General features: G+C 33.4%; 1 protein-coding gene across 1 annotated transcript; it reads left to right on the plus strand.

Moving 5' to 3' along the window:
- Positions 1-3,204: 3,204 nt before the first annotated feature.
- Positions 3,205-11,694, plus strand: LOC103494056 (nitrile-specifier protein 1). Its single transcript, XM_008455076.3, has 11 exons — positions 3,205-3,878; positions 4,954-5,103; positions 5,413-5,580; positions 6,040-6,192; positions 6,317-6,469; positions 6,923-7,087; positions 7,221-7,391; positions 8,153-8,339; positions 8,459-8,672; positions 10,875-11,070; positions 11,270-11,694. Exons 1-11 carry the CDS (start codon positions 3,692-3,694, stop codon positions 11,317-11,319), a joined length of 1,794 nt encoding a protein of 597 aa, XP_008453298.2. The 5' UTR covers positions 3,205-3,691; the 3' UTR covers positions 11,320-11,694.
- The last annotated feature ends 329 nt before the right edge of the window (positions 11,695-12,023 follow it).

Below are 12,023 nucleotides of genomic sequence, written 5' to 3' on the forward strand. Positions count from 1 at the left end.
TATTCTTTTGGTCTCTTTCTTTTCTTTTTTTTTTCTTTCTCTTCTTTGCTTCTTATTCTCCATTTTTTTCTCTCTTATCTCATTCATATTTTTTGAAATTGTTCGATACATGTAAATAAATATTTTACTGATTTATATTTTTAAAAGAATCCCCCACAAATTATATAATTAAAAAGTTTTGAAAAAGAAAATATTCCATTTGAAATCTAATAAAAACATGAACGAAATTCAAATTTTAGGGTTGAATGAAATGACATTTAAAGCAAAATTATTTATTGTGAAGGACAATGTTGACGAAAATTCTGAAATAAAATCAAAATGCAAAATTCAAATCTTCATTGATATTTGTGCATTCTTTAAATTTTACTGACTTTCCTTTTTTACCCTAACAACATCATACCATCATCTCACCATTTTACCAATCTTATTTCAATTACCCTTCAATATATTTACAATTTTTTACTAACCAAATCTTTTTTTCTTTTTAATTACAAAATTAACCACATTAAAACTCCAAACCTTATTGGTACGTCCAATGAGTTAAGCTCGACTTTGTTATTTTTCAAGGTTTGTACTTCCACAATTTCTTATATAATTAATCACTTACCTCTCACAAACGTATGAAATCTATATTTTTTTCTCACTTTATTATAGTTTCAGTGCAAGTATTGCACTTGAGTGGAGAAAAGCCACTCTATTAGACGTTTTCAGTCTCTCTCATACTTCTCCAACTAAGAAAATCTAATGAGACAACGACAACCACCCATAGATTCATGTAGCTCCTAACTAGACGAAAGCTCTGGACCCCTCCGTTAAGAGTCTTAATACCGAAGGACTTGTGAATTCCATTGATTGTAGTAAGGGAATGACTAGTCTTTTAGTGGAGTGGATGAGTCCTTTGTCCGATAACCTCTTCTTGTTAAGAAATGATGCCCACCACGCGATTCTTAAGGAGTAAAGAGTGATGCTATGGCTCCTGCGATAGAATCTCCCATTCCTAATGCTCTCTCTCTCTCGAAAGGTGAATAACTTTAATATTAGTATTTCTACGTTTTCTCATTTATGCATCAATACAATGGATATTTTATAAAATATATATATGTTTTGACTCGTTTAAAAAGCATCATTGTTTTTCTTTTTTCTCTTAACAATTTTTTCATAAATATTCAATCACAATATCATGTGATAGAAAAAATATATAATTTTTTAAAAATTTATAAAACTTTGTGTATAATAATAATAATAATAATAACAAGAGAATAAATATGGTTTTTCCTTTTCCATGTGAAAGATAAGGGGCATTTTGGGAAACATATTGAGAAAAGCTTTACTCATAAATTTGGGATTCCAAAAAGAGGGAACCGTTTTAAGAAATCACCTGAATCAGCCGCCGTTTTGTCCGTTCAAACACAAATTTTAAAAGCACTTTTTTTAATTTTTAGCCTTTTCATTTATTACTTTAACTACCCTTCTCTCTTTCCTTCATTCATTTTTCCATCTTTTTCATTTTCTTTTCTACTCTTTTAATTATCTCATCCTTTTTCTCTTCTTAAATTTCTTCTTCCCATTTTTAGATAAAATATAAATATTCTCCTTTAATCGTAAGTTTTTTTACTCTTTGCACTCAATTATTCTATTTATTGTAGTTATTTTAGAATATCCAATATTTGTTCTTATTGGTCTTTTATTTTTATTATTATTATTATTATTGTTTTGAGTTTTAAGACAAGATCAATAAGTTTGATGTTTATAGTTATATTTGATGGCGGAGAAAATTAGGGTAAAGATTAAAGAAATATGATGTTATAAAAAAAAATGAAATATATCTATTTAAATAAAATTTATCGTTGTTGGCCGCTTGTATTGTGTCCAACTCAGTACTCACACTCGCTTAAGTTATATTTTGTGTGGTTGGACTCAATCTATACTCACGATTATGTGTCGCACTTTTTAAACTCATGGTTTTGGAGTAGTGGATATCGTTTATGATTCAATGAACTAATATTTGACATTGGTGTTTGAGCGACGATGTGGATATTTAACATGGTCAATTTTAGTAATTTTAGTACTGACAAATGATTATACTAATTCATTGTTTTCAAAATAAGAGGACGTGTGCATTTAATATTTTGGTCATCTCAACACAACATATACCATTAAATTCAAAGGAAAAATATAAATACGAGAAGTGCATTTTATAGTACAAAATGATAGCGTACCATAATTGTTGATTTATATTCAAAACGTGATGAACGAGTGTTGACTTATAATATTGTAAAGGTATATCGTGTCTTTTAATGCAAAATGTGGAATCAAAAGAACCAAACGCTATAATTAAAATTAAATTTAGAAATTAATGTCACAGTTATCTTAAATTAACTAAGGAGCTGAAGTATAGTAACTTCTAGTAACAAAATCAACGTTAAAATTATAAATCTTGAAACACTAAAACTAAATTAAAATAAAAACTCGAAACAAATGGGTAAGATATTTAAACTTAGAAATTAAACTTAGTCTACAAGAATTTTGAATGTAACATTTTGAAAACTAACGTAAAACCTAGAGAATAAAAAATATATTTTTTTCAATAATTTAACATTAAGTAAAAATTTCATATTGAGTGACCAAATTTAAAATTTATTAAAAGCATATGAACCAAAGTTATACAACATAAAGTATATAGACCAAAAATAAACAAAATTGAGAGTGTGACAATTTAAAAACCGTAAGCAACTTTGAGTTGGTTATCATAGTCAATGATTATTATACATGTTGATGTACACTCATACACAGGTTATAATAATTTGCGCTATTAACAGAAATTTATACTATTTTAGTTTTCAAACTTTGTAACAAGAATGATTTGATATCGTAATACTATAGTTAATTGTATGTTAAAATAGTTTAAGATACAAAATAATTAGGGTTAGAAATAAGGACGAACACCATAATAGTGCACCTACCAACGTGAGCCATGGTCCAAATGCCCCTTGAACGTTATTTTAACCTAAAATTATTATGTTCCCCCAGATGGGTATTTTTGTTCAAATTTTCGGAGCTTTTAAGAAATTCAGTTATATATATATATATATATATATATATATATATATATATTTATAATGACAAAAAAGAAAAAAAGTAATGAATGATATAAATATTGAAGAAATCTGTGTCGTTGATGGGAAATCGTAGGTGGGTCTTTCTTCTTCATCAAAAGTGGCAAAAATTTGAAGTTTTTTAAACCACTCGAGATCCATGGCCTCGTTTTAATGGCCCCAAAGAGCAATTTTTTTTTTTTCTTCAGGTTTTCTGTTCTTCAATTATAATTTGGTATCACCCTTTTTCTCTTTAGTTTTTAACCAGAGAAAAGATATAATTTCTACATTCTCTCTTTTACATAACACTACATTTCTTCTATATTTTCCTTTTTTTTTTTTTTCCATATACGTTCTCCAAATATTTGCATGTATGAAAAAACTCCATAGCCTCACACCTGAAAATCCCACTAAATCATATCTCAGATGAAGCCCATTCTTGTTTTTATTTTCCCTTTGATGATTTAATTTTTCCCAACAAAACAAATTTCCCCTTGCATTTTCTTTGCTTAGTAGTCCACTAGTTTTGGTTTTTTGGGTTCGTTCTTCTTCCTTTTTCCCTTTTGCCTTTTCTCCTGATTTCCCGACATAAAAACATGAGGTGGGAAAGGGTTGAGTTACTTTCAAGACAGGGCCAAGGTGGAGCTCTGGGGGAGATTCCAGGGCCCGGTAAAAGATGGGGACATACTTGTAACGCCATTAAAGATGGAAGATATCTCTATGTTTTTGGGGGCTATGGTAAAGACAACTGCCAGACTAACCAAGTGCACGTCTTCGATACTGGTAGGAGCCTTCTGCTTTTGCTTTTTTGCTTTTACAACTCTTTTTTTCCTTTACATTTCAATAAGTGGGGAAATTTTGGTTTGATATTGTCGTTCATGTCTGTAATGGTATCTTGTTTGTGATTCTTGTATACCCTTTTGAGTACTCTTTGTTTTTTTGTGGTATTCTGTTCTAAATTAGAGGTTCGTTGTTGTGTTCTTTTGCCTTTCTTGGAGACTTTTGTAATGACAAACGTCAGTTGAGATGTGTTTGTTTTTAGAACTTTTCTTTTCGTTTCTCTTACATTTCAAGAAGTGGGGAAATTTTGGTTTAGCCTTGCCATTCATTTCTGTAATGGTGTCTTGTTTGAGATTTTTGTATGCCCTTTTGAGTACTCTTTGTTTTTTGTGATATTTTGTTCTTTGGAAATTTATTTATGGCTTTATTGTAAGGATATACCCTGTTGTGTTTTTTTGCCTTTTTTGGAGACTTTTCTGACGACAAATTTCAGTTGAAACGAGTTTGTTTTTAGTGACAATTTTTGGTTTTATTATTGCAATTCATGTCTACAATCGTATCTTGTTTGAGATTTTTGAATACCCTTTCGATTACTCTTTGTTTTCCAAGATGTTTTGTTCTTAATCACAGATTTATTTATGGCTTCATTATATATACCAAGCAAACATGTACCCTGTCTTGCACTCGTGTGTGTGTGTTTTGTGATGACATATCTTAATTGAAATGAGTTTGTTTGTAGCAGCAAACTTCCTAGTAAGTTATTTGCTGTTGTTACCAGCATGTGTTATGGAATAATATTAGACGATATTTAATTGGAAAAAATATTAAATTTCTGGAAGGAAATTACTTGTTTTTAATTTTTTCCTTCCCTTTTTTGAACACATTAACGTTGACAAGTTTGATTATTTTCAATGTCTTGGAAGTTATGGGGTTGGTGGGTAGGGTGGAGGGGTTTAATTCTTTTATTGAGGTTAATGGTGTTTTTTTCTTACACGTGGCATTAAACTTGTAAATCCTTGTATATACATGCAAATGTACTTGTAAACTATATTTGCCTCATTAGATTGGTCGTTTGCAGCAAAACAAACATGGAGTCAGCCCGTGATAAAAGGAAGTCCACCTACTCCAAGGGACAGTCACACCTGTACTACAATTGGTGACAACCTTTTTGTATTTGGGGGTACTGATGGAATGAGCCCTCTTAAGGATTTGTATATACTGGACACCTGTAAGTTAATTTTTCTCCATATCTCTATAAGTTTTGACTAATGAGAATGTTCAAGTGTCTTCAAAATTCTATGATTGTTTCATAGTCTGGCATCTTAGTTTCTGTGTGGCTGTTTTCTTGTAGAAAAAGGAGAGAGAAAAAAGATCGCGATGCCAAATAATCTGTTTTTCTTTGGTCAAAGATTCCATTTATTGTGTTGATTAGATTTGAAATGCTCTCTTGTTCAAAAAAAAAAAAAATATTGAAAGGTTAAATATTGGAATGCGGCTATACATGTCTTTAAAAGTTTGCATAATGCTTTACTTCTAGCTATGCATACGTGGATTTGTCCAAGTTTAAGAGGTGACGGGCCAGAGGCACGAGAGGGTCATAGTGCAACCCTTGTTGGCAAACGACTCTTCATCTTTGGTGGTTGTGGCAAATCTACCAGCAATAATGATGAAGTGTACTATAATGATCTCTACATATTGAATACAGGTAATACCAATTTGGTGTTCTATTTTGATTTCAATATTTTTAACTTTTTAACTTCTGTATTTGTATTGACTGTCCATAAGCCCTTCTAAACACTCATGACTACAAAAAAAAAGAAAGAAAGATGGAATGTGGTTATGTGGATTTCTTAAACTTGCATAGGCTTATTTCTTTCTGGGAAACATTGTAAGAATTGTAATAATTTATGGTGCTTTTGTTTGTTTGATTGGTAAAATGTATTTGACTGTTAGCAATACTAATTTTCTCCTCTACATGAAGGCTTGAGGGAAGTATATTCCTTCGGTATATCTTCTTTCTGCCGGATCCAAAAGAATATGTTATATCATGCTCGAGCTTCTTTCTAAGCCAATTGCCTGCTGTTCCATAGTCATAATTGCATTCATGCGGTGTTGATCAGTTTAGTAGTGCCTGTTAACATATAATATTTTCCTATGTTTTTAGAGACATTTGTTTGGAAACAAGCTACAACAATGGGTACTCCGCCATCTCCACGCGATAGCCATACTTGCTCATCCTGGAAGAATAAAGTTATAGTCATCGGTGGTGAAGATGCGCATGACTATTATTTGTCAGATGTTCACATCCTTGACACAGGTACTTGTCCTTTTTCTCAAGACACCTTATTATCAATTATATGGGCACCTGTTGATGTTCATGCATTATATACTCAGCCTCTCATTTATAAACCTCCTTATATCGTTTTGGTCTTCCATTATAGATACTCTCGTGTGGACAGAGTTGAACACTTCAGGTCAATTGTTACCACCTCGTGCTGGTCATACGACCATAGCTTTTGGAAGGAGCTTGTTTGTTTTCGGGGGATTTACTGATGCCCAAAATCTATACAATGACCTTCATATGCTCGATATTGGTATGTGTTAATTCCTCATTAGCACCTATGCAATAAGAGGCAAATAAGCTGATCTGTAATGGCATGAAAAGCATTGGCTCCATTATTTGATGGGTGATCGAGTTTTCTCCAACTTTAATATGGATATTGATTGCTGAGGGGTGCAAACTGTCTTAATTTTGGGATAGTTGCTGTAAGATTCACGTGATTGTCTAAAATGCTGATCTTGATAATTTGGCTAAAGTTTAGATGTTGCTTCTCTTTAACGATCTTTCTTATGTGTAGAGAGGTTGAATTTTCCATTGTCATATCTTATTGCTGAATATTATGATTATTAATGATTGACAAACTCTTTTGATTTAGTTCGTGGGAGGGGTTCTCTCTACCTGGAACCCTTAGGCTGTTTTTGCCTTTTTGAATGAAGTTGTTGATGTTTCTTATCAATTTTTTTACCATCTTCAATACTTGATGTAGAAAATGGTGTATGGACCAAGATCACCACTATGGGCGATGGACCTTCTGCTAGATTTTCAGTTGCTGGGGACTGTTTAGATCCCTACAAAGTTGGCACACTTGCTCTTTTAGGCGGTTGCAATAAGGGTCTTGAGGCTCTTGACGACATGTATTACTTGTTCACAGGTTCATACTCTTGTTATTTTCTTGGCACACACGATTATTATCATTTTTTAAATTTGGACCTTTCTTGGATAGTAGTTTCTTCCACACGATTCATGGGTGGTAAATAATTTGTCTGTTTACTTTTCTTTTTCAGGACTTGCGAAGGAGACTGAGAGAAAACTGGAGAAGTTGTCTTTGAGAAAGCAATTGAAGCTGAAGTGTCAAGAACAGAACCTAAATGCTAATCATGGAAGAGCTATGGTACCAATTGGAGTCAATGCCGATGTGTTCCAACCAATCACTGTGCAAGGCTATGGGGCTCCATGTAAGGAAGTACCTTTCTAGTATCCCATAGAGTTTTAGATTGTTTGTATTTCTCAAAGTAATGATGGCAGGATGTCCAGTGAATTGTCTTTCCTAGTTCTGTCTTCAGTCTGCTTATTACCTAATGGCAATATAAAATTAGTTCAGTCAATGCTTTTGAGGATAGGTTTGTTGTAGAACCTACATGAAAATGAAACCATATTCTATATTGAAATAAAATATGAATCCATCATTGTTCATCAATAATTACAAGAATTTTTATCCTGATAGAAGTCTTTTTGAAGATAAGTCTTCTGTTTTTACTTTTTGTGGGAATTAACTGCTTGTTTCCTCTTGCTGGCTCATAGTTACAGTCATTTCTTTGGTAATTATCCTATTGCGTTGTCCACAAAACCATCTTTTTCATGAGGTAGACATGACTGCACCTCGCCAAAGAATTTCGGCCTTGCATAGTGAAGAGAGTGTCCAGAAAGAACCTTTTGAAGTCATTATAATGCTAATGTTGCCTGGTCTGCAAAATTGTAATAAAGAAGCATTTAATGGACACTGCAGAAGGGACAACATTTTCACTATCTTCAATTTAAAAAAATAGAGATGTGTGGAGGAATTTGCTTATTTATTTACATATATTTTTATCTCTTTTGGGTTCATGTTGTGACACCTGAACGTCAAATGAGTGGAACATCTGTTGAGAGATCGCTACTGGTTTACGATACGATTGCATAATTCTGTCTAAATTCGGCATGATGTGCTACAATGCAGACAAACAAAATTTTCCTTTGAATCAATCTCATCATCTTCAAGGAAAGAAAAGTTTTCAAGCCAAGGTTACAGAAAGCATAGCAAATGGATACACAATTGAAACTGTCATTGATGGGAAACCTTTGCGGGGAATTATACTTTCCAACAGACCAAACCCTACTCACTTTGCTCATCATAGTACTGTTAGGTCAGAATGATGCCTAATAATGTCCGTTTTATTCAAGTCATTATGCTTCATGTTTGCCAGTTGACAATCTTATCCTTTTGTGGGAGTATGATGTTTTAAACTTAATAATCTATAATCAGGAAGAGGACTTTTGGAGATATTGACCCATTATCGAATGGTGATATCAACATCAAGTTGAAGACTCCTAGACGGACCAAACAAGATGAAGTAGATAATAGACAAGAGCATGGTAGCGGTATAAATGCTCCTACTACGCATCAACAAGAAATGGTTGTCGCTTCGACGACACTCATAAAAGATCCAGTATCTTCGGATGCTTCGCTACCATCTAAGGTGACACCATCATTTTTTGTTTCCTTTCCCTTTATTCGTTGTTATTGTTAATTTATTTAAAAAAAGCTCTCTCTGTGATCCTAGCAACATTGAACTAGAAATGGGAACAAGTTTGATCAACCTTTTTAGTATTTCCTCTCTCATGGCTTTAATTTTGGTGTTGTGACATGAGCTGGCCACTTAGTGAAAATAGAGCAAGGCTTTCTTTACCTAGCTAATAGCTTATAATTTATGTATTAGTGGACCTTTTGAGATGTGGATTATTCTTTGGATTATTGATATGTGAATATGAAGTGTAAGAAGCACCTCAATGTAACAAGTTTCTATTTGTTGGTCCCATTGATTGTTTGTCACCATGTTGTTAAGAGTGTAGAGTTTGTGCTTGTATCTCTGAAGGCAGGTGGTTGTTTTTTTGTAACCATTGATTTGGTTTGAAAGCCAATTTGTCTAAATCTTCTGTAGAATAAATAAAAAGTGAAGAATAAGAGCTCTTGTTGGTTGATCACTATATTGGATAACATTGAAGAGACTGACATTTGGTGTCTCTTGTTGTGCACTCAGGTCTCACTTTATATGATAATATGAATTCTTAAAACTTTATGGGGTCAAATTATTGTTATTGTTTCATGTTTCAGAAATTTAAGGAAGGTAATGTTTTTCCTAATGACGTGATTGTAGAACATAAAATCTTTTTTTCTTAAATGGGGATGGTGTTTGGCAGAACTTTATCTGTAGCAAGTATGGTCTTTCTCCTGTGGTTGGTCTTTGGCAAAGTGTATTGGTTCTTGTGGTCAAAGCTCTAAGGTGTATATGTATTCTGGAGTAGGTAGCCAAAGAAGATTTATTTAGTTGTTAATATTATGAGCAATTGATCTTTGGTATAGGATTCTGAACTCTTGAAATCTCCAATGCTAAAGGAACTTCGACCATGATGAAGACTGTCGGATGGCATTTGAAACTAGGAGATGGCTTTGAATTCCCTTGGATTCTCTCTCTTTTAGATTTTGTTGTGGATTATTTATAAGGGAGGATGAGGTACAACTAGATTTTTGCAGAAGTATTTTGGTATAAACCTACGTTATAAAGTTTGAGGTTCTTCTTTGACCTTTTATTTGAAGAATGAATTTCCTAGAAATCGTCTGAACCTATATCTGAACTTTCTTCTTTCCCTCTATATGGTGCAACCTTCTCAAAGAAGGTAAGGAAATTGCACATATTGCACATCAATTGATAAGGGTGAGACTCAAATGGTGAGCTCTCCTCGAGACATCCAACATGATAATATTTCTGTAGTTTTTTCCTAGCTCGAAGCACTCTTGTTTTACCATTATTCATCAACTTTAGAGCAATTCTAGAGGCGATGCTTCTAAACTCTTTGGAGGATGGACAATGATGGGGCAAGGGATTTATTTTAATTTCTTATTATTCTTTTAGTGTTTGTTTGACCCAATGTGTTAAGAAGTCGGAGCAATGAAGTCTACTTCTTGGTTGGCTTAAGGAGTTTGTGGGTCCCACGGTTAAAAATTTTCAATTTTATATCTCATCAACCTCTTCACTGTAGGCTCCAAAAGTTCACAACTCTTTGGATTTCATAACTTCTTAGACCTCACTATTCTACTCCTTACTCCAAACACCCTCTTAGGTTTGGCCTTCCCCGCCCAGTGAAGATTTTTTTTAATTATTTTTAGAAAATTTGAGCGTGACTCTGCTTGATAGTTTTCAATTCTTAAAGATGAGAATGTGTAACATACTCCTCGAATTTCCAAATTAAATAACTTCCCCTGCAAGTGTAAATTACACGTGAGATTGGGTTCATTCAACCATTTATGCACTCAAAATCAGTATTTTTCAAAGTTTAAGGCACAATAAAGTGCCATAGCGCTCTCGAGCTTAAGTGTAAGGAAAAAAAAAGTACGGGGTTTCTATTATAGGCACACAAAAAAGTGTGGCGTATATATAGGAAACTAGTATGATGATGAATTTTAAGATGGCGCAAAACTTGAGAAAATAGAGCTTTTACTTGAGATTGAAAGAATATTTACTGTGAAGAACTTTTTCAATCGCTTAAAGCGTCATTCCAAATAGGTAATTCAGTTTTGTGAAAATGGGATAAATTTATTGCCTTGTTGGGCACCTTGTAAGAGAATCTCATTTTTTATTATTTATCTTGCACGATCAGAATAGTTCCTTTTCTACTTGCAGGTGAGTTCAAGTTCAGAATTGCCTCCTTTGAGTCTAAAGGATGTTTCAACTTCGACACAAGCTCCAATGGATATTGACGTTGAAATTTCTGGAGTTACAAAGACGAATGTTGCCTTGGATTCTACGACAGACATTCAAAATGAAAGTATTCCGACCCCAGCTTCAAAAGAAACTATTACCTTTTTTCCCGACCAAGGTAGGAACAAAACTATGATGAAATATGGTAATTGTAGGTTGCTAATCTTGTGTAGTCTTGAGTCAAGTTTTATTTTTGTTTTGGCCATTATGTATTATAATATCTTTTGTAAGCTTTCTTGAAATGAATGAATAGAGCCTCTTTCACCAATACACAAATAAAGTGGGGTAGTGATTATTTTTTTGTTTCGTTATATCAGATATCAAAAGACCTACGACAACCGAGGAGGCGAGTCAAGTATCAAAATAGTTGTGGAAATGACAAATGAACAACATGCAATTGTGAAGATAGATGCAGAAATCCCTCAACCCGTTTGTACATTCATAGGAGAGCACAGATGCACACTAGGAAATTACTCTGATCTTACCATCTCTAACACATCTAGATCTGATCCTGTTGAATCCTTCCATTGATTTTGATTCTTCGTATTCGAGTTGTATGTAGTACCCGTATCACAATTAGAGTTTAGACGTTAGGCTGTTCATTTGAATCAGCCACCCCACTTGTTTTTTTCTTTTTGGTTGCAGCTTCTTATAGACTGCCATTTTCGTTCGGGAAGGAATCAACCATTGTTTAGAAGCAAACATTTTTTTCTTCTAATTTTATTGTCATTAGCTGCTCTTATAGGCCTGTTCACTTTTACCTTTCTAGTTGCAACCTCATGTGAACTGGGAAAAAAGAAGTTAGTGATTACATTAGAGGTTGGAAAGATTTGTGCTCTTATGAGTTTTATGACGGGAGAAAGTGCTGCTCTGTGCTTTGACAACCATGGAATTTGCTAGGTTGTGATGGTTTGGTTTTGTTCCATTTTTTAACCAATCCATATGGAGAGTTACCTAGCCATTGTTCAACCCAGTAGGGGGCATGTGGTATTTTTTTCTTCTTCCTTTCCCTCGAGTACAATTGAGATATCAAACAGAACTAATAATAACTTGAATGGGTTCGGTTCGTTT

Source organism: Cucumis melo, chromosome 2, assembly GCF_025177605.1.
Source record: "Cucumis melo cultivar AY chromosome 2, USDA_Cmelo_AY_1.0, whole genome shotgun sequence".
NCBI classification, from domain to species: domain Eukaryota; kingdom Viridiplantae; phylum Streptophyta; class Magnoliopsida; order Cucurbitales; family Cucurbitaceae; genus Cucumis; species Cucumis melo.

Excerpts from the sequence above, each read along its gene's own strand:
- LOC103494056 (XM_008455076.3), top strand. The coding sequence starts at position 3,692 with ATGAGGTGGGAAAGGGTTGAGTTACTTTCAAGACAGGGCCAAGGTGGA. Across the intron at positions 6,470-6,922 it reads CCTTCATATGCTCGATATTG|AAAATGGTGTATGGACCAAG; the intron begins GTATGTGTTAAT and ends TACTTGATGTAG. Across the intron at positions 11,071-11,269 it reads TACCTTTTTTCCCGACCAAG|ATATCAAAAGACCTACGACA; the intron begins GTAGGAACAAAA and ends TCGTTATATCAG.